The sequence below is a fragment of the Fusarium coffeatum genome (assembly GCF_003316985.1).
Source record: "Fusarium coffeatum strain FIESC_28 chromosome Unknown BRIP53273_contig_34, whole genome shotgun sequence".
NCBI lineage: Eukaryota > Fungi > Ascomycota > Sordariomycetes > Hypocreales > Nectriaceae > Fusarium > Fusarium coffeatum.
Genome location: NW_022157831.1, coordinates 163,038 through 181,176, shown reverse-complemented (window position 1 = coordinate 181,176; position 18,139 = coordinate 163,038). Strand labels below are relative to the sequence as shown.

General features: G+C 49.3%; 6 protein-coding genes across 6 annotated transcripts; 4 read left to right on the top strand and 2 right to left on the bottom strand.

Annotated features, from left to right (window-relative positions):
• Positions 1-1,670: 1,670 nt before the first annotated feature.
• Positions 1,671-2,839, top strand: FIESC28_01367 (uncharacterized protein; the record flags this gene model as incomplete). The annotated part of the gene is made up of 4 exons (XM_031155518.1): positions 1,671-1,708; positions 1,834-2,003; positions 2,059-2,227; positions 2,281-2,839. The coding sequence occupies 4 exons, from the start codon at positions 1,671-1,673 to the stop codon at positions 2,837-2,839; spliced, it is 936 nt and encodes a 311-aa protein (XP_031020465.1).
• Positions 2,840-4,411: 1,572 nt separating this feature from the next.
• FIESC28_01366 (uncharacterized protein) lies at positions 4,412-4,717 on the top strand (the record flags this gene model as incomplete). Its single annotated transcript, XM_031155517.1, has 1 exon — positions 4,412-4,717. One exon carries the CDS (start codon positions 4,412-4,414, stop codon positions 4,715-4,717), a length of 306 nt encoding a protein of 101 aa, XP_031020464.1.
• A 465-nt stretch (positions 4,718-5,182) lies between these two features.
• Positions 5,183-7,012, bottom strand: FIESC28_01365 (uncharacterized protein; the record flags this gene model as incomplete). Its single annotated transcript, XM_031155516.1, has 3 exons — positions 5,183-6,022; positions 6,072-6,582; positions 6,636-7,012. 3 exons carry the CDS (start codon positions 7,010-7,012, stop codon positions 5,183-5,185), a joined length of 1,728 nt encoding a protein of 575 aa, XP_031020463.1.
• Positions 7,013-7,755: 743 nt separating this feature from the next.
• On the bottom strand, positions 7,756-10,096 carry FIESC28_01364 (uncharacterized protein; the record flags this gene model as incomplete). Its single annotated transcript, XM_031155515.1, has 3 exons — positions 7,756-9,850; positions 9,902-9,980; positions 10,057-10,096. 3 exons carry the CDS (start codon positions 10,094-10,096, stop codon positions 7,756-7,758), a joined length of 2,214 nt encoding a protein of 737 aa, XP_031020462.1.
• A 1,055-nt stretch (positions 10,097-11,151) lies between these two features.
• Positions 11,152-12,675, top strand: FIESC28_01363 (uncharacterized protein; the record flags this gene model as incomplete). The annotated part of the gene is made up of 5 exons (XM_031155514.1): positions 11,152-11,469; positions 11,528-11,604; positions 11,658-11,687; positions 11,741-12,217; positions 12,270-12,675. 5 exons carry the CDS (start codon positions 11,152-11,154, stop codon positions 12,673-12,675), a joined length of 1,308 nt encoding a protein of 435 aa, XP_031020461.1.
• Positions 12,676-13,636: 961 nt separating this feature from the next.
• Positions 13,637-14,383, top strand: FIESC28_01362 (uncharacterized protein; the record flags this gene model as incomplete). The annotated part of the gene is made up of 1 exon (XM_031155513.1): positions 13,637-14,383. One exon carries the CDS (start codon positions 13,637-13,639, stop codon positions 14,381-14,383), a length of 747 nt encoding a protein of 248 aa, XP_031020460.1.
• Between the last annotated feature and the right edge of the window lie 3,756 nt (positions 14,384-18,139).

The window sequence follows — 18,139 nt, the reverse complement described above, 5'->3', positions numbered from 1 at the left end:
GCCAGTACTGAGCAATGGAGCTTGTGTAGAAGAGATTCATGGAATGCAATTGAGATTGGTATTTAGACGTTGCTTTAAGCAGTGATATACGTTTTGAACGAGATTCAACTGCCAACTGACAGCGAGTTTAGTAATTTGACTCTGGCGACGACGGCACGATGATCGTCAAAGCCTGAGATGGTGACGTTGGAGGGGAATGAGATGGAGAATTCCACCAGCCAAACGTGCCCTAGCTAAGCTCTGGCGGGGTAAACGATAAAAAGATGGCAGGTAAGTTGAGTTGAGGGATACGATGAGGGATTGAACTCCCGTGAGCCAAGGTACATTTGTTGTTATTCTGTTTTTGAGTTTGCGGCGGCTATTTATTGGTAATATCAATGGCTGGTGACTCTTGTCTATTACGATCTGATTTACACGTAGCTGTATTATCTGATTTCGTCATGAGGTTTGGACTGGAGCTCTCTCAAAACATGGATGGAACCGCGGGGTCAATTCGTCTCTGCTAGGTCTAGTCTTGCTCAGCTCCTCTTTTTTCATGTTCCCTGGCACTTCATCCCATGCCCTAACTAAAAGAGATTCCACTCACAAAATTGAGACAAAATACCAAAATTCAATTATATCAGCTGCAGGAAATGGCTTTAAGCGAGGACTGGGTTCCCATTTCTAGCGTCAGCTGCGTCAGAGTTTCTTGAGTGTCCCACAGCGGCCAGTAGCAGTTGGTTGTGCGCTGTAAACGCCCAGCACAGTACCTTGTAAATAAGTACCTACCCGCTTGATGGAAGCAATTGAGTTGGTGAGAGAAGCAGTAAAAGAGAGAAGATAGCAGATGTAATTGGAAATGTTCATTGGGCGTGGGCAAGAATTAGGTCTACAAGTCACACCAAACCGGGGAAAAAAATACCACCTCAGATCAGAACCTTAGGTCGTTAGCAGTCCAGTGACTTTGATTCCAGTTCAGCCAGGAAATACCTAATACCTAATACCTCCTCTCCACTCGGACCTGACCTGACCTAGTCCTAACCTAACGTAACAATTTACCTTACCTTTCCCTTCTGCTTCCGTTCCGTTCTGCCCTCTCCCGTCTCCCCTCTACCAGGCAGAAAAACCACCCAAAGCTCTTCCTCTTACAAGGTCATGCGACCGTAGACCACTCTTCGTCGCCCTCAATTTGAATTAACGCCCCGGACGGAAGGCGATTAGCCCAAGGCGACGACCCAAGATGTCGGTTGTCACAAAGGTACGAAACACCATTTCTTTAGCTATCGAGACTCGATTCGACTCGACTCGACCTTGTGCTTGGTTCTTCTTTTTTTGGTGTTTGCTTCTGCGCTGCGGTTCAGTGCAGGTCCCAGGTGGAATTGGTGTTTGGGCTGCGCAGAGTTGGGAATGGGAATTTTGCTTCACAACGCCGTTAAACAGAGTCAAGTCTATTGAGACACTCGCTCTTAACGGCTTCAGTGATCGCATTATCTTTCTCATCCCTATACGCTTCTATTCCCTGCCGTCACTTCCCTCTCCCAAACCTCTTCCCTCTTGTCCGCGATCACAAAACCAGCCCCTCATTCCTGTTACTCGTCATCGCCCAGGTTGCTTGCCCTAACCTACCACGACAACATCCCCTCACGGCAAAAACAAGCACAATGCTATAATCGCCAGCTACGCATACAGCAATGCTAACTTTACTACCAGAACCCTTTTGCCTACCTCGGTACGATTCCTCACATCCCCGCTTTCCCCGCGAGAAAAAGAAGAAAAAATCAATCAGCTAGATCGACTTCTCGATGCTGCCCAACTCTGATTCAAACTCAATTACGATCACTCGTGCTGACATAGCGACTACCGTACAGGCAACGACAGTGACGGCGAGGAGAAGCCCGTCGTTCCTGTCAAGACCGTTGACAAGAACACTGCTCGCACTACTAAGCGCAATGTCGAGCCCCAAGCTCCCGTAAGGGCCGCTGGTGCCGGAGGAAACCGCCGTGGCCCCGGTGGTAACGAGGGTGGTGAGTTTTGTGCCTTGGATGTCGGTTCAAGATCTAAATGCTGATTCCTGGGTAGCTTTCCAGGATCGTGGTGCTGGTGCTAGACGCAACCAGGGCCGATCCACTGAGGAGACTCCCCGTGATGGCGCCCGAGGCGGTGCTGGTGCCCGTGTCCGTGGTGGCCGTGGTGCTAGACGCGCCCATGAGCGAGACGACCGACACCCCTCTAAGTTCGGTGGTCACGGGTATGCTTTACTCCAATCTTGCCGTGTGTTCCCACATACTGACTGAACTCTAGTGGCTCCGACAAGCAGGCTGCCCAGTCCTGGGGTGCTAACGAAGGCCAGGCTGAGCTTAAGGATGAGCAGGCCGGCGAGGCTATCGCTAAGGACGAGCAGAAGGACGCCGCTGCTGAGGAGGCTGCTGCCGCTGAGGCCGCCGCCGAGGAGGAGGCCGAGAAGCAAATCTCCTACGAAGACTACCTCGCCCAGCAGGCTGAGAAGAAGGCCGCTCTTGAGTCTGGCCCCAAGGTCCGTGAGGCCAACGAGGGCAGCAAGCTCGACAAGAAGTGGGCCAACGCCAAGCCCCTCGAGAACGAGGAGGAGGAGTACTTCGCCGCTACCGGAGGCAAGGCTCAGCGCCAGCGAGAGCGCAAGGTCAAGCAGACCGTCGACTTCGACCCCCGCTTCGTCGAGCCCGAGCGCACCCGTGGTGGTGCTCGCGGAGGCCGTGGCGGCCGTGGTGGCCGTGGTGGTAACCGCGGTGGTCGCGGCGGCGCTCCTCAAGGAGCTGCTAAGGGCAACGCTGCTATCAACACCAACGACCAGTCTGCTTTCCCCAGCCTCGGCGGCAACTAGATTGCCCGGCCCATCGCCTGCCCGTCTCTCACCAGAGCGCGCCTATAAAGCCCCTTGTTTGCAACGTCTCATCGCATTCACGGGTCAACGTCATGTCCACAGCCTCCCTTTTTCCTTTTTTCCTCGTCACGATATAAGAAGGGGGGAGATGTCATATTCGTTGTTTTCGACAGGTTGAAATGAAAAAAAATTAGTTGACCATTGGTTTTTGCCCTGTGCTGGATTCATCATGTCCCCGCTCAGGGAAAGTGCTGCGTGATATAGGGAGGATTTGAGCTCATTTCTCACTAGCTCTGCTGCACTCAGAAGTATTTCTGTCCTATAGGTCTTCTCAAAGGTTTCCGTACAAAATTCAATTGAAATGCTCTTATATCTTTGTTGTCCCTTGTGTGATGTCAGTCGAGATGAATACCATGAACTGAGACTAGCCTTTGCCAACATCGAAACAAAAACACAGACGAACTTGCGTCCTCTCGTCGTTATTAGCACTCGTATTCTAATTTGATTTATTGTCTCCGGCTGTATATGTAAAACTCAAGTTGGGTTGCTGTCGCCGTGCTGCTAGCCGTCCCTCCCGCCAGGGTCTTGGGAGCGTCACTCTATTATTTTATCACGAATAAACCTGGAGGCGTCCTGTAAACTGGTAAATCTCTTTGTTCTAGTGTTCTAGTGGCTCAAACGCCTAAAGTTCAATCTCCCAGCCCAAAATATGCTAGGGAAATATTATATGTGACGAAATAGCCACTTTACCAGGATTACACAACTACAGAATTATGAGCCACAAGTACATCCTATAATACCAGAAAACACTTCCGTTGAGTCTGTGAGCTCGTGAGACTGTTCTGAAGTCCAAATACTTTATGCTGAAAGGACGATTCAGGGGTATCCCTTCAACCATCCGTACGTTCGCCATACAAAGCAGTCTTTGCAGTCTTTTAACGAAACACAACCTGATGAACCTCTAACAACATGTATGTTCTTTAGAAGCTTTCAAAGAACGGTCTGAGTAGTCTGGACTGTTTTACCCTGGCTGCTGTGGCTCATGGTTAGGTAATATCCTGCACCTGTTGGCTCAAGTCAGCGTGGCTGCATTATGCATCTATTCGAAGCCACAGCTACATTGTTATAGCTTTCAAACCTCATATTCTACAGTTCACACAATTTGAAGCATCAAAATGAGCGTATATTCAACTTATCGCGGTCCTCCAGCGCTCAGGATTGCTGCACGAGGCCTCTGGCTCCCCAGCCCCTTTTCCCAACGATGGCTATCCCGTGACCTTTTTGCGACCACAGCAGTGCCAGAGCTTGTTCAGACTGAGCCTGAACAGTCAAATTATTTCTCTGAACAGTCCAGAGCAAATAGCATTGGCATCTTTTTTGGAAAAGTATAAATTCCCCCTTTACTATTCCCTCAGAGTACTCCTTTTTTTCTCTCTTCATCCCACAAACAGCTAAGTGCTCTTTTGGTATACTTTTGCTAGCCCAACTATCACCTAGACTTGCTTTACAACCACTTTACATCCCCCTCCACTCTATCCATCCGTAGTCTTGCACCCATTATAACCATCCACCATGGATACTAAAGGTAACTCCCGACTCCGAGGCCACCGAGACCAGTCTCCCCTATCATTGGATCCGTTGAAGGTTCGCCCCAAGGGAAACTGTTGCTATCACATGAAGAACTGGTGCCACGAAATGTACGATGATCTCAAGGACATGGGCAAGAATCTCAAGAACGCTTTCCGACCCGATGAGGCTGAGGAGGCTCAACAAAAAAGAGAGAGGGACATCAGAGAGTTCTTGAACTTGGATAAACGCAATCCTCGCGATCACACCTTCCGTGTATTACACCCTGAGCCTCAAATGGTTGTGGGTTAAGTGCCCCCCTTGGGGTGAGTAAATGTTTGGATAACCGCTGGATGAGTATCGTAGCCTATACTGTTTAGATTCCCAAGAAGCATTACACACCTCATTCAAGTTTTCTCTGAATCGTAAGTGAAATGAGTATTCGTAGTATTATTAGATGTTGCAACAAAAAGTCCATGGTTGGCGGTTCCTGGGTCAAAGGACAATTCGAGCTCAAAGTCGACATTACATTGCTAAGACCCCGGCGAGACTAATCGACAATGCACCTTGTAGTAGTTCTAACATAGTATCGATACTGTGTATGTTATGGACTTCTTTCTTGTTTCCTTTTTCTTTTACTTGGAAAGCTGCCGCAAAAGACAAAGTGAGATGTACTCCTAGACAACCCGCTTTTGAGACACTTGATTAAAGAAAAGGGAAATCGCTTTTTATTCATTCGTTTAGAGTTACAATACTAAATACACGACTAAAACTATCTTACGCATGATGCGAGTACGCACGCGAAGCATCCATTCCAAGAGAAAACGCAAGCAAGACAGCATTAAAAATGGCCATCATGTAGAAAGGGGCACCATTCGAGAGCGTGTCAAACAGGTATCCTCCCAACTTTGTGAGTAGCAAAATGGCAAACCCGCCATACAGCGAGTAGACACCGGCGATAGAGCCCTTAAGACGGATACGCGAAACCGACTCTTGGTCTGTTGTGATGCTAATAAGAGGTCGATTCTCGTCATTTGCAGATTCGTAGTCTTCGGGCTGTAGGAGGCTTTCCGGGCGCGCTGCGCGAGGCAGCTCGACTGCAAGAACACCGCGACCGAGAGATCCAAGACTGCAGACGATAGCACCGATTTGACTGATGCCGAGGAGAGAGACGACCAAGAAGATGGCAGGGCTACCACCCCGGCCGTCTACATCCTTGATCTCAGGGCTGGCGAGTTGTGGCAGGATAACGTAGCCCACGATGCCGAAAACGGTCGAGACGACGATGGGGTAGTTGATACGGCCAGGTCGACTGGCGAGATATCCAAAAATCGGTGCGCAAATAAGACCCATGAGTTGCGCGACGCCAGTCAAGATGGAAGACAGGATATAAGCTGCTCTGCACTCCTCCTTGAGCTCGGGCGATGGGTCGTGAGGCGAGCCTTTGCAGAAACCGTTGCTGATGTAGAATGTGTTGACAAAGAGAGGGATGAAAAGCGAAATCGCAACACTTGAGGCTCGAGCGACAAAGCCGCCGACGTATCCGAGACCGATTCGTGAGTCGACAAAACCAAGGAATACTGAATCCTTCATGAGATTTAGATAGGGCGCCAGCTTCTGTACCATGTTAGCAACAGCGCACAATATTCAAGTGTGTTTAACTTACCCTTTGTCGGCCATTTCCATCAGACCCCGAAGCAGATTCATTCTCATTCTTGAGTCCAAGAAGAACTCTAAAGCCCTTGCCTTCCTCACCCTTGATGTTACGAAGACCGATAGCGACAAACAAAGACACAGCAAATGCGACAACAGCGACGACATAGAAACTATAAGACACAGCTTCAGCAGGTGTTGTATCCTCGTCCTCGCCAAATTTGGCGGGGAGTGGGAGGAACATTGTCAAGGCGACGAGAGCACCACATCCAGTGAAGAGTCCGACGAAGCCTGCTAGTTTCGATGGTCTTCCAGCCGCAGCATCAGATGGGCCTTTTATGCTCGGTTCAGATACAGACTGGGTGTATCGCTCCTGGGTGATAGTTGACTCGGATTCGACAGAGTAGGCGATGCTGTTGCGAGCAGTCGCATTCTGAAGCGCCTTGATTCTAGCTCGGGCTTCATCCTCCTCATCGTTACTGTCATCAGTCAAAGACGGTAAAATAGCAGTGACCATAGTCGCCCTTCCACACAATTAGCACCACTCATCCATGGGTATTATATCTGTCTGACTTACGTTGCGGATGCGCCGACTGCGAATAACACGCGAGCCAGCAATAACTGAGGATACACATTCGTCGCCTGTACAAACAAAGCCAACGAAAGTCCGATTGTTGCATATCCAATAACAGCAACCCATCTTACACCCAGACGATCCGACACAAGACCCCATCCGGGACAGGCGACAAGCGCAACAAGCTCATCCACGAAGCCGAGCGTTCCTACAACATCGCCAACGCCTTCCTTCTGCCCAATCAAATCGGTAATAACAAAAGAAACAGAGCTGTTTAGGAAGACAAGAAATGAGATGGAGAAGAGGGAGATGCCGAGGAGGTACGTCAGTGCCTGGAGAGGCGTCGTTGACGACGCAAAGGGAAGATGTCGTAGCAGCATGGCGGGCCGTTGATTATTTTCCGGTCGAATCGGTTCGGTCAGAGATAAGGATTGCAAAAAATGGTGAGATAGTTCAGACGTGAAGAGTGCATCACATTGCAGAGAATCCAGGGCGCGCGAAGTGTTGACGTAGTGGTGCTAAGCGCGATGATGCTAAACAATAATAGCACTAAGCAAATGGGTGACCTGACCTGACCGGGGAGTGTGAACGGGCTAACATTAAGCTCCAGCTCCACGTCCAGCTCAAGCTTTCCATGAAGGGAAGCTCGGATGTCGGGAATTTTAAGAAATGACGGGGCCATTACATAAGCTGGACTGGATGCATCATGTCTGCACCCGATATCGCCCTTGAAGCAATCGCAAGATTGGATGGATGTCAATGAAATCATGGATGTCTTGGAATCACCCAAGTTTGCAGCTGGTGATAGTGTGTTGATTCAGCTTAGTTATCAAGCTTTCACAAAATGTTGTTGGAGGCGGTTACACCATAGATCACCTACGATTCGCTAACTACACAGCTACAGCTACAGTACAGTATCAACTTTAATTCATAGTGACCAAGAAACATGTTTCTAGTGGCTTTTCGTCCCAGTCTAGTAACGCATATCTACCTAAGGCTACCTTCAAAACTTGCTCCATGCTATATTTATCCATTCAGTGAAGACAGTACAAGTGAATCCAGACTCCGTGCCGTTACCAGAACTCCATTAACCCAGACCTGTCCTAGAACAGCTCGCTTTCAGTTACCAGGCCCAGAGCACCTTGTGGTGAAGAGTCCTGGAGCCCAATCTCTCAAACTCGAAGGGGGTGATCCATGAGTCGTTGGTAGACAGTTTAGCAAAGACGCTGGCACCCTTCCAGGTGACCACTTGCTCGTCCATGTCTCTTGCGCTTCGACTGACAAGAATTCTATCGTTGAGGTCAGGTCGTCGGGCCTTGATCTTTTCTTCCAACACCACTGTGAAGTGAGGAATCTTGGCACCACCGCCGATAACCATGATACTTCCCAGCAGATCTCTCAACTTCTTCTCATCGTTCTTAGCGGCGTTCTGAATACTTGTGAGAATAGCGATATCGAGAGGGGCAACTGGTAGGACGGCATCTTGTTCGATAGCGATGGACTTGGCGGTGCGGGCAGCGGCATCGACAAACATGCCTGCAGGTGGTTGCGTTGTTCCAGGAACTGGAGTTCCCCCATTAGGGGCCGGGCTACCTCCGTTGACGCCGTCCTTATCCTTTGCGCCAAAAATAAATGGGGGAGCCGGTGTGTTAACACCCTCTGGAGCGGGAGATCCAGCATGAGAGCCCATGGGGGTTCCGTTCGCGGGGCCGTCCTTTCCAAACAAGAATGGGCCCTTCTCCTTCATAGGCGTTGAAACATCGGCCTGCGACTGCGCAAATCCGTTGACGTTGGATGTTATCGATGGCTGGACGAGGGCGAGGATAGCTAGTTGAGCTGCAGAGGTAGGGTCATCGGGAATATCGACATCATAGGCGTTATAAGATCGCTCAACCAACTTGCGTCGTCCCCTCAACTTGGTGCTGTTGTCGAAGATGGCGGGATCGTACACTCCCATCGGTGCCAAGATAACTTCGTCATATGTCTTGAACTGGTATTTCCGTGTTGGCTCGTTAGGTGCACGAACGTGAAACTGGTAGAGCTGGACAGAAATATCTGCTTGTGACATGGTGCAGTGCTTAATCTTGAGCTCTTCGGCAAGAAGGAAATCGTATCGTCGTCGCAAGTTCATGTCCTGGTAAGGGAAGTTGTCGTAAAGCATCATCTTGAGGAAGGTGTCAGTAATATCATAACCTCCATATTTGAGGTTGATCCTGGAATCTTCCATGACAAGGCCATCTTCCACACAGGTGACGGATGTCTTCTGGGCTCCCACATCAACAACGCAGGCTTGCGTGTATCCAGCACCAAATGTCGCGGCCATGCCCTCCTGGACAAAGCAGACTTTAGAGAATTCGAACCATGTCATGCAAGATCGTAAGATTTGCTCGACATATTTCTTGTCGTATAAATCGGGAATGACGAAGACGCAACTGTACTGTTGCCATTCGCTGTTCTTCTTCAAGCCAAGATCCTGTCTCAACGCCCGGTCGAGCAAGGTCTCGAAGTCGTCAAACATGTGTTCCTGGCTTGTGTATCCATCCTCGTTCCATTGCCCAAGCTGCATCGGCCACCAGAGCTTGAATTTGGGGTTCGAGTCGTCGGGGACACGCTCAGCCTGGTGTCCGATGAAGCACGAAGCTAAAGATTCAGGGTCTTCAAGTGTTTCGATATCGGTCCATTCAATCTCAAGCGGGTCGTTGTGCTTCTGGATAATTTCCGGTTCTGTACGGCGATTGAATGTCTGAACAAGCTCTTTCGAATTGGGCAAGACCTTGCGCTTGTTGGCTCGCATCTCGACTTTAAGGTCACTACACATCTTGTTGTACTTCTTTGACCACTCTTCGCCATATTGCTGATCAACGGTCTTGGCCTCGAACTGTCGTCGCGGGAGGGCCTCGTACATTTCGGATTCGGTTTGGGGGAACTTTGTCGCTAAGGTCATGGGAATCGTTTTGGGGAGCGCATCGCTCGCAAAGCCTATGCGAAGGTTCTGGCTACCAGGGTGAATCACAATGATTTTGGAGGGGTCTATGCCAGCCGATGGTGTCGCGGCGCCATCTTCGTCGGGTAGATCTGCGACAGGGAGCGGAAGTTCACCATTGGCAGTCTTGGATAGAACGCGGTCTCGGTCGCGGGCGTTCTGTACTAGTCGATCGCGTGTCGCATCGCTTTGAAGACGAAGGGCAAGAACTTGGTCATCGCGCTTCATGTAATCTCTACCAAATCATCAGTAAGGGTCGGTCGCGTATGAGAAGGGGTAGTCGTACGTATAGTAGTTCTTCTGATTGATGGGAGTTACATCAGGCCATTGTGTCAGCTTCATGCCATTGTCAGTCCTCTCTAGGCCTGGAACAATCTTGTTAGCAATCTGTCATGAGCAACAGCCCAGTTTGCTTCAGGGACAAGCAATGATGAACTATACCTTCCCGAAGGAGGACCCTTTCGCTGACTTTTCCAACCATATTGATGGATTGGCCTTATGTTTTGTGATGATGCAGGGTGGATAAGGCTCAGCAAGCTCACATTGATTGTGAAGTTGTGAAGAAGCTTGCAGCGCGCTCAAGCTCAACCTTCGAAAACACCTGGAGCGCATCCGATCCGTTGATTGTCTTGATCGCGGCAGTGAATTAGGCTTAGTGCGGTTATCGCCGGACTTTTGATAACCCGAAATACCTGGGATCAACTGGCATCCATCTGCTTCTCCATAGGCTATTCCTGCGGATACGGATACACAGAAGCGACACCCAGCACCCTGGTACTGGAAGGCCAAGAAGGCATGTACATCCACTGAAAGAAGCTTCTTTTCTTGCATACTGTTCGTTGTTAAGAGTCGGTGAAAAGCATCTTCACCATAAGAGCACATCCCATTGCACTGGTCATAGCAACAGTCTAAAAGCTTACATATAAAGCCGAAGGTCATCACTAAAATAGTCACATACTGTAAGCTCTCTATAATAAAAAATGTCTAATATTCGGCCAACTTTCTAGTTATCCATCCCCAGTATTCGGTACATTACCATTGGACGGTCAACGAGTAACCTACCTCCTTCGCTTGTGCTTAAACGTCGAGGACCCTGTGTCCAGCAAATATGAGTGGGGTTTTCTATCTGTACATGAGTGAGATTTTTCGTATTTCCTTATATACATGCCTGTTGTCAGCATAGAATCCCGCAGCCATAAGCGGCCAATGAAAGCTGTAAGACGCCGTCGAAAACACTAATACACTATATCCACGATATCTGCACTTTTTGTACGACGATGATCATTGCCAATGTCTGTCATTTGATAGGCTTTGTGGAGGCGCGTCATCACCTAGTGGTATTAGTGGCACGTTCAAGACATGCCCGACTTGGGTTGAACGCCGTGCAGGTAGCAGTGGCCTTTGCTATCTTTACAAGGGTGTTCCATAAATATGGTAGTACATTCCGATCCTTTACTGTAGACAATCCTACCTCACTTTTGCTCGTCAAGTTGTTTTCCCCTCATCCAGAGAGCGACTGGTAGAGTTATCGCCACTATGGATGCTCACATGTCTGTTTCTGAGCCTGGCTTGAATAGCTCGTCGTCAGCGGGCTTTCACTCAGACTTACTTACCAGCTTTGCGCCGACCTCTATCTCGGGTCCTGTTCTCTTGGGTATATTCATCGGCTATGTTGCTCTTTGCTCTCTTGTGCGATTTTCTCGTGTGAACTCGCTTCGTTCCAAGTTTGGGTTCCATGATCGTGCTTCTTTAGGTCGAATGACAAACCAGAATGCTTTCGAAATTGTCAAGGTTATGGCAAACCTCGAATTTCCGCTCTTCTACGATCTTGGTACCCGTCTCGCTCTATTCGAAGTATGTTAAATCAACTGAGGCCAGGTTCATACAAGTTCCATGTTAACGACCTGAATAGACTTATGCTGTGCAAAATGTCGGCCATGTTCTTTATGGTGGTAGTGATCTGGCCAACCGTATGAAAGCACCCAAGAGGTACAGTTGTCCACCTTTTGTCTTATATGCCTGCATACTCATATACTTCACAGATATGCAGACACTGAGGTCGTCTATCTTTGGTAAGCTCATCTGATTCTGTTCATTGCTGCGGTAAACTGACTAACATACACAGCTTTGCAAACTTTGCCCCTACATCGTCAGTTCTTCATAAGGCAGTTGCTCGCACAAACTTTCTACACGCACCATACATCAAGGCCGGCAAGATCAAGCAAGAGGATCTCCTCTACGTTCTGTACGCCTCTTTTGCCGAGCCCGTTAGATTCCTTACTCAGTATGAGTGGCGTGCTCCAACCGATATGGAAGTGGCTGCCATCTCAACTCTGTGGAAATACGTCGCCGATTTGATGGATATCGACTACAAGACTATCCTCCAGAAGAGCGAGTGGACTGATGGCATTGAGTTCTTGGAGGATGTCTCGCGATTCGGAGAAGACTACGAGGACAAGTACCTGCGCCCTACGAAAGAGGTTCAGAAGCTTGGTGACGTCCTGATGGAATTGCTGTTGGACTCGTATCCTAGGTTTGCCGCTCCAATCGGAAACCCAGCAGCTTGCGTACTCATGGGACCTCGGTTGAGACGTGCATTTGGGTAAGTTCACGCCTTTAACTATCCCGGCTCGAGCATACTGACATGTGAATAGCTTCCCGGAACCAGGTTTGGCCATTACTGTCTTGACATACGGTCTCCTACTTATTCGTAAACTTGTCGTCCGGTTCCTCTGTCTCCCTCGTGTCAGTGGCGTGGAGCACCTCTCCCAACCAGATGAACAGACAGGTCGCATCACTACTCGCCATTATATGAAGGAGCCTTACTACGTTCCTGCTACTTTCTGGCAGCGCTGGAACCCTGAGGCTTGCATTACATGGCTGGCTGGTGGTCTCCTTCCTGGTGATGGTGGCCCTCAGATGAAGTCTGAAGGATTCCTCTTTGAGGACATTGGTCCTGAGAAGGTTGTTGGTAAGGGCATTGAGGAGACCAATGACTTCGAGAAGCGTGTGAAAGAAAGAGCATTTGCGGGCTGTCCGTATAAATCAGCAACAGCTTAGAAAGTTTGAGTGCTTGGTTATGGAGTAGAGCTTGGCCGGAGGACACGGATAGGGATATCCATTCCTGGGTGTGATGTTCATATCTTCAGTTTACATGTTCTATATAGACTCCCAGTGATGTAATGACATCTTTGATGTGGTATGTGGTAACTCTGAATCTTCTTAGGTATACTACAGAATGCCCAGTACAAGTGATCCGATCTGGAATGCCCATCTACCCTATTTGCCGAGCTCAGTGAGTCAGACCAGACTGTGAATCCATATTGAAATAGTCTTCTGCACTAACGAATGGGCATACTGAACTTAGCAAGTATACTCAGTTCACGTCCCTACCCGACCAGGAAGCTGGTATTATATAAAGTTTAAGGGTTCAACTTTATTCAATGATAAGCCTCCTTGGCGTTGCCCTTCGAGTTTAGAGTATCGCATGACTGTCCCATTTACGGACTGCTAATCACTGCCACGGCAACACATATTATATATATTCCTTTTCTAAGGGCAAAAGACAGTGTGTTGCATGTATGATATTGAGATGCCCAGCAAGAGAGCTTCAGGGTAGTTGTCATAGCTGGTAGCTTCTTACGTCACTTACGGTGTACCTGAATCAAGAGCATGCCTTTTGATCAAGAAATAATTCTCGCACTCCGCATTTGGAAATAATCAGTTGAAGGTCCTGAAGCTGTTGACGGAATCTGATCGACAGTTCCCCGCAGACTGCAGGTAACCGCGTGCTAATGTAGGCACCGAAGCAATTGAGATCACATGACGTAGTTGGCAGCCATCGCCACGCTCTTTGTTCAAACAACACCTCATCACAATCAGAGTTTCAGTTTCCCTGGTTCTGTCTTTTAAGCACCAATAGCTCAAAGGAAACCCACTAGAAACACACAACTTCTCAAATCACAAAAGACCCTTCAATACATATCACTACTTGCACACGACAGCTCTAGATACCGCTGACATGCCTCCCATTACCATTCATACCGCAAGCCCAATTGTGGCAGCAAAGCCATCAGGAGTCACTCCAAAAACAGCTTCATCGGACGATGAAGGAACACCTTCTAATCAACCAGCGAGCAATGAAGTGCCTACTACAACTGCCACTGCCACTTCCACTTACCCGGCAGCTCAACCTGGAGCCCGCCCGTCCATGCCAGCTCCAACCGGAGCACCGCAAGCTTCCGCATCCATCCAGCCGACACCGACTCGGAGCGCACTAGACTCTAGCCCTCCAGCTCCGCAGCCGGGAGCAGTACCGGAACCACCAAGCGGATCTTACCTTCCACCGCCTCCAAAGACTGGAGAGACGTTAAGTGATGTCCACACGCAGCCTACACAAATGCCTCCTCAGATGTCCTACGCTCCTGTATCTAGCGGTTCGGAGTTCACCGCACCTCGTTCTTCAACGGTAACAGCGCCTGGCCCGTCACCGATGGCTGGCCCGGGCCCAACGGCCGTGCTGGGCGGAACCGGCGGTAGCGATTTTTCTCACCCACCAGGCTATCACCAGAACGTGCACGCATCTGAGTTTACCAGCTCACAGCGGGCTGCACATGAGGCTTCAGTAGCACAGGAACGCAGGCCATCACTGATAGGCGATGATGAGGGGGAGGGAGTCTGGTCGGCCGCCAAGAAGTGGGCTTCAGCCGCTGGCGAGAGCCTTGCTGCAGCTGAGAATGAAGTGTGGAAGCGAATCAACAAGGACTAGTGACTTGGTAAAAGTTAAAGAGCGCAGGCCAGGGTAGGGAAGAATGGCTCGGCATGATAAGGCTACGACTGGGATAGGATCATATGTTCACGTTTCTACGAGAGTTGCGTTAAATACATTAATGTTTTAAGGGGATCAGACCCATTGAAGCAACGTTTCTGCTGTTCTATTTCCAGAAGCACCGGGGAGAGTACGGAAACAGAAACAGATGCGGCAGATATCGACATGCAGATAAAACAGCTTTGAGAAGTCGTCAAGGATGCCCGGATATTGATAACAATGTTTACGAGTAACGTAGCAAAAGAATGAAAACTGATAAAGAGAGTTCATTGCGGGGGAAATGTGGTGTCATCATTGGTTCGTGACGTTCGTTTTGGTGCAAGACGACAAGGCCTGATTCATGCTCTCACCCAAAAAGGCGGTGGTTTAATTTCCCATTCTAGCAGTGCTTCAGGAACGGACCATTGGACGTCTTAGACCCTGGCCAACATACGGCCTTACCGGGCGCTGGCGACCCATCGAAGGACCGTAGAAGGCACGTAGAAGATAATCCCAGGTCCCTGCAACTTCCTGTCCAGTTTCGAACGAACCGGACGGGCTTTTCCTCTCTCGAAGTGGAAATGCACGAGCGTGATACTAGCCTTCCTCGGCGTGATCAAGGCCGCACGCAGGTCAGGTTGCAGCACGCAAATCAGCCAAGATAATCAAGGAAGATCACGATCTTCAACAATCTTTTGAGCATTGGCACCTCTTTAAGTCTTCATGCAAAACGAATTTAATCTTTTAGTCTGCTGAATAGTGATCTGACAGCCTCAATTTTCATCCCAACGTACCAAGCTGTTGGGCTCAACCCAGCTGGCTGGCAGAATTCACCGTGCTCAAAGGTGGAGAGGGCGAGCACATACATAATAGCATAGAAACGAAAAAACACGGACATATTTAGCGTCAGGCACAGGCATAACACAGAGAGAAAGAGTGAGAGACAGAGGCACACAGTGACAGGGAACCTAGAGGAAACTCGTCGTCATAAAAGACGCTATCAGATGACGCGTTGCACTTTGATAATGAATTACACATCTATACTTATACACAACATGAGCGAATTAGGCGAATGGGGCTGTATGGAGACGAGACGAGGTGGAATGATGAGAGAACAAGAAGCCAATACAATACACTCAGTATGTAGATTGCCCACACAAGCGATGTAACAGTGTCAACTGGGCTCTTCCCTGACCCCTAAGGAGGATCCGGCACTTGCTGAGTGTTGGAGAGATGATTATGGATATGAACAATAAATGGAGGATTCTTAATCGAAGTTGAAGGTACCAAAGTGGAGGAATCGCAATGATGTTCTGTGTTCAGGTGTAGCAAATTAGTTAGTTGGCGATGGAAGCTGAGCTGCGAATAGACTAAAACGGATGAAAAAAGCACTGAAGATCGAGATCTGGCGATTTGGCGATTTAGCGATTTGGTAAAAGTAAAGTTGGGAAGGACCGGTTGTTAGAGAATGTGTTGTGCCAGTCTGTGCAAAACCAGCTGCCATCTGCTATTCATAGACTCAGATGATCCACAACAATTAATAACACCCACCGCTCAACTTCACCTACCTACATATTACCTACAGATGTGCTTGGACCTTGATCGTGCGCTGATGTGGTCATGTCTTCGCCGAATTCAGCTGCTAACTGAGTAAGTTAATTTGGCTGTGGCTTTCGTTAGCTACGGGCTGGGGAAGCTCGGGCAATTAATTAATGAGCTTGCTTCCATCTCCCAGCGCTCTCTCAGTTGAGCCACGCTGCCACGAAATAGGTGGTTCAGTGGAAATCAGTGGGTGGGTACCTTCCGACGTATCAGTGGACCTCGTCTAATATTCCCTGGTCTTGCGACAGATCTGAGACACGCCGGTCTCCCTGCTTAGAGCTGAGACGTGGCTCATTCTTCCAATCATAAGCTCAGAATAGCGGCCTCTACGCCAAAACGGTAGGAACAAGAGACTCGTCCCGCTTTATCAATTAGACCCCTGTTCCTTCCTTCGCAAATCATATGCTCTTTCCTGACCCACCTCTTACAACTTCAAACACACGCTTGTCGTAGTCTTCTCACGCTTGCAACCTCTGGCTTCCAGCGCATCTCGAACCAGATTACAGCAGCAGACAGCAGCCAACAGATCAGAAACTAGCAGATGGGCCGCTATACTTTCAGCAGTGTCTCAGTCGGATATACCCTCCAAGAGAAAGCAAGACCAGACGGAAGCAAGAGCCTCAAAATTGGATAGCTCATATCTCAGTCTATATCAGCGCCAGACATTACTTCTGCTATAGGTCACGTATGCTTCCGATTCGTCTGTTGCCACTAGAATGTCACACCTTCTTGCTCAATCGACTGGTTGAAGCCTAGATTTCAGGGCGCATCGTCTGCCGCCGCGATGCAAAATGGCGTTGCTTCGTCTTCATCTTGAGCCACAAGTTTTCTGATGACCTATCGCCCACAGAATACACACAGACATTGTTGCCTCGAGTTTTCGCCGCTTCGCTTACACGGGTCGCCGCCGAATCGATACAATGATGAAAGACTCTCATAAGCTCCCTGCCGGATTCACCGCCGTACGATTGAGACTAAAGCAGTGTATCTCGTCATATCGGCACCTCATGCGGGGGATCAGAGGATGGGGTCGTTGACGTATGTACGATATGATTAAGCCATGTCGTCGTTATTCGAAAAGATTTTGAAAGACTTGCACTTGGTTTGGTGTGGACTAGGCGATCCCGTAGCTATTCGGGTCGGTTCCTGAAATCTTTCGATCATGGCACCCGTCAAGCAATTAGCCTACGCATCAGCCACCACACCCGAGCTTTAGCGGTTTCAACTGTTGTGAAAAATAGCACACGCATCTACATCACCCTGGCCTGTCTCGACTCTGGTGCACATTGTCCCTCTTCCGGGTCTTTAGAGGGGCGTGCCGGCCGACCCTCATGGGCGTGTCAAATCGAGCGGCCGAGGGTGAGGCACCAAGTTATAGCAGTGTCGAGAAACAGCTGCGGTGTGTCTGCAACCATAGCCCATGGTCGTCGGAAGTTTTGTCAACCCCAGACTGGTCTAACGTGGCTCAGTTTGAGTCGACATAATGAGAGGCTCGATCTTGTCGACTCACTAGCCCGCCCGTCCTTCCACACATCCCCCGTCAACTCTTGTTTCTTCAGCATAGGATGAGACAAGCCACCTCCATCGAGTCGCTGTTGTGCAGCCCGACTGGATGGTCCAATGGCCCGATCGAGCCCCCTGACGATACACTCTTGAAGCCTGCGCCACTCTTGGTTGTCTTGGTCTCTGTTTGGGATATCGACAACACTATACAGGACCTTTATTCCACCACTTGTTATTCTCTCGGATGCCTCTCATCATCATTTCAGCTCTCTACACCCACCTCAACAACTAAAATATGCTAGCAGATGCACGCCAGCCTTGTCGACTGAAAGCTGTGGCCTTATTATCCTTAGTCCGGGGTCATGTACATCCCTGTCAACGCCCCTGTCTTGCCGCCCCACAGGCTTCTCAACTTCCTTGACTCTATTGACGAACATACTACTGTAGTTGCAACCTGCGAGGGCCCATCCCATCCCAGCAGCGCTGCGACTCTGTTTTGCACCGGATAACCCCCTCCTTCCTTTGCTATGTATCCGCTTTCACTTGTACCAGTTCATAGATCGGTCTGTGTTGTGTCCTGGAATCCACTCGGTCCAGCCCCTCCCGTCTATC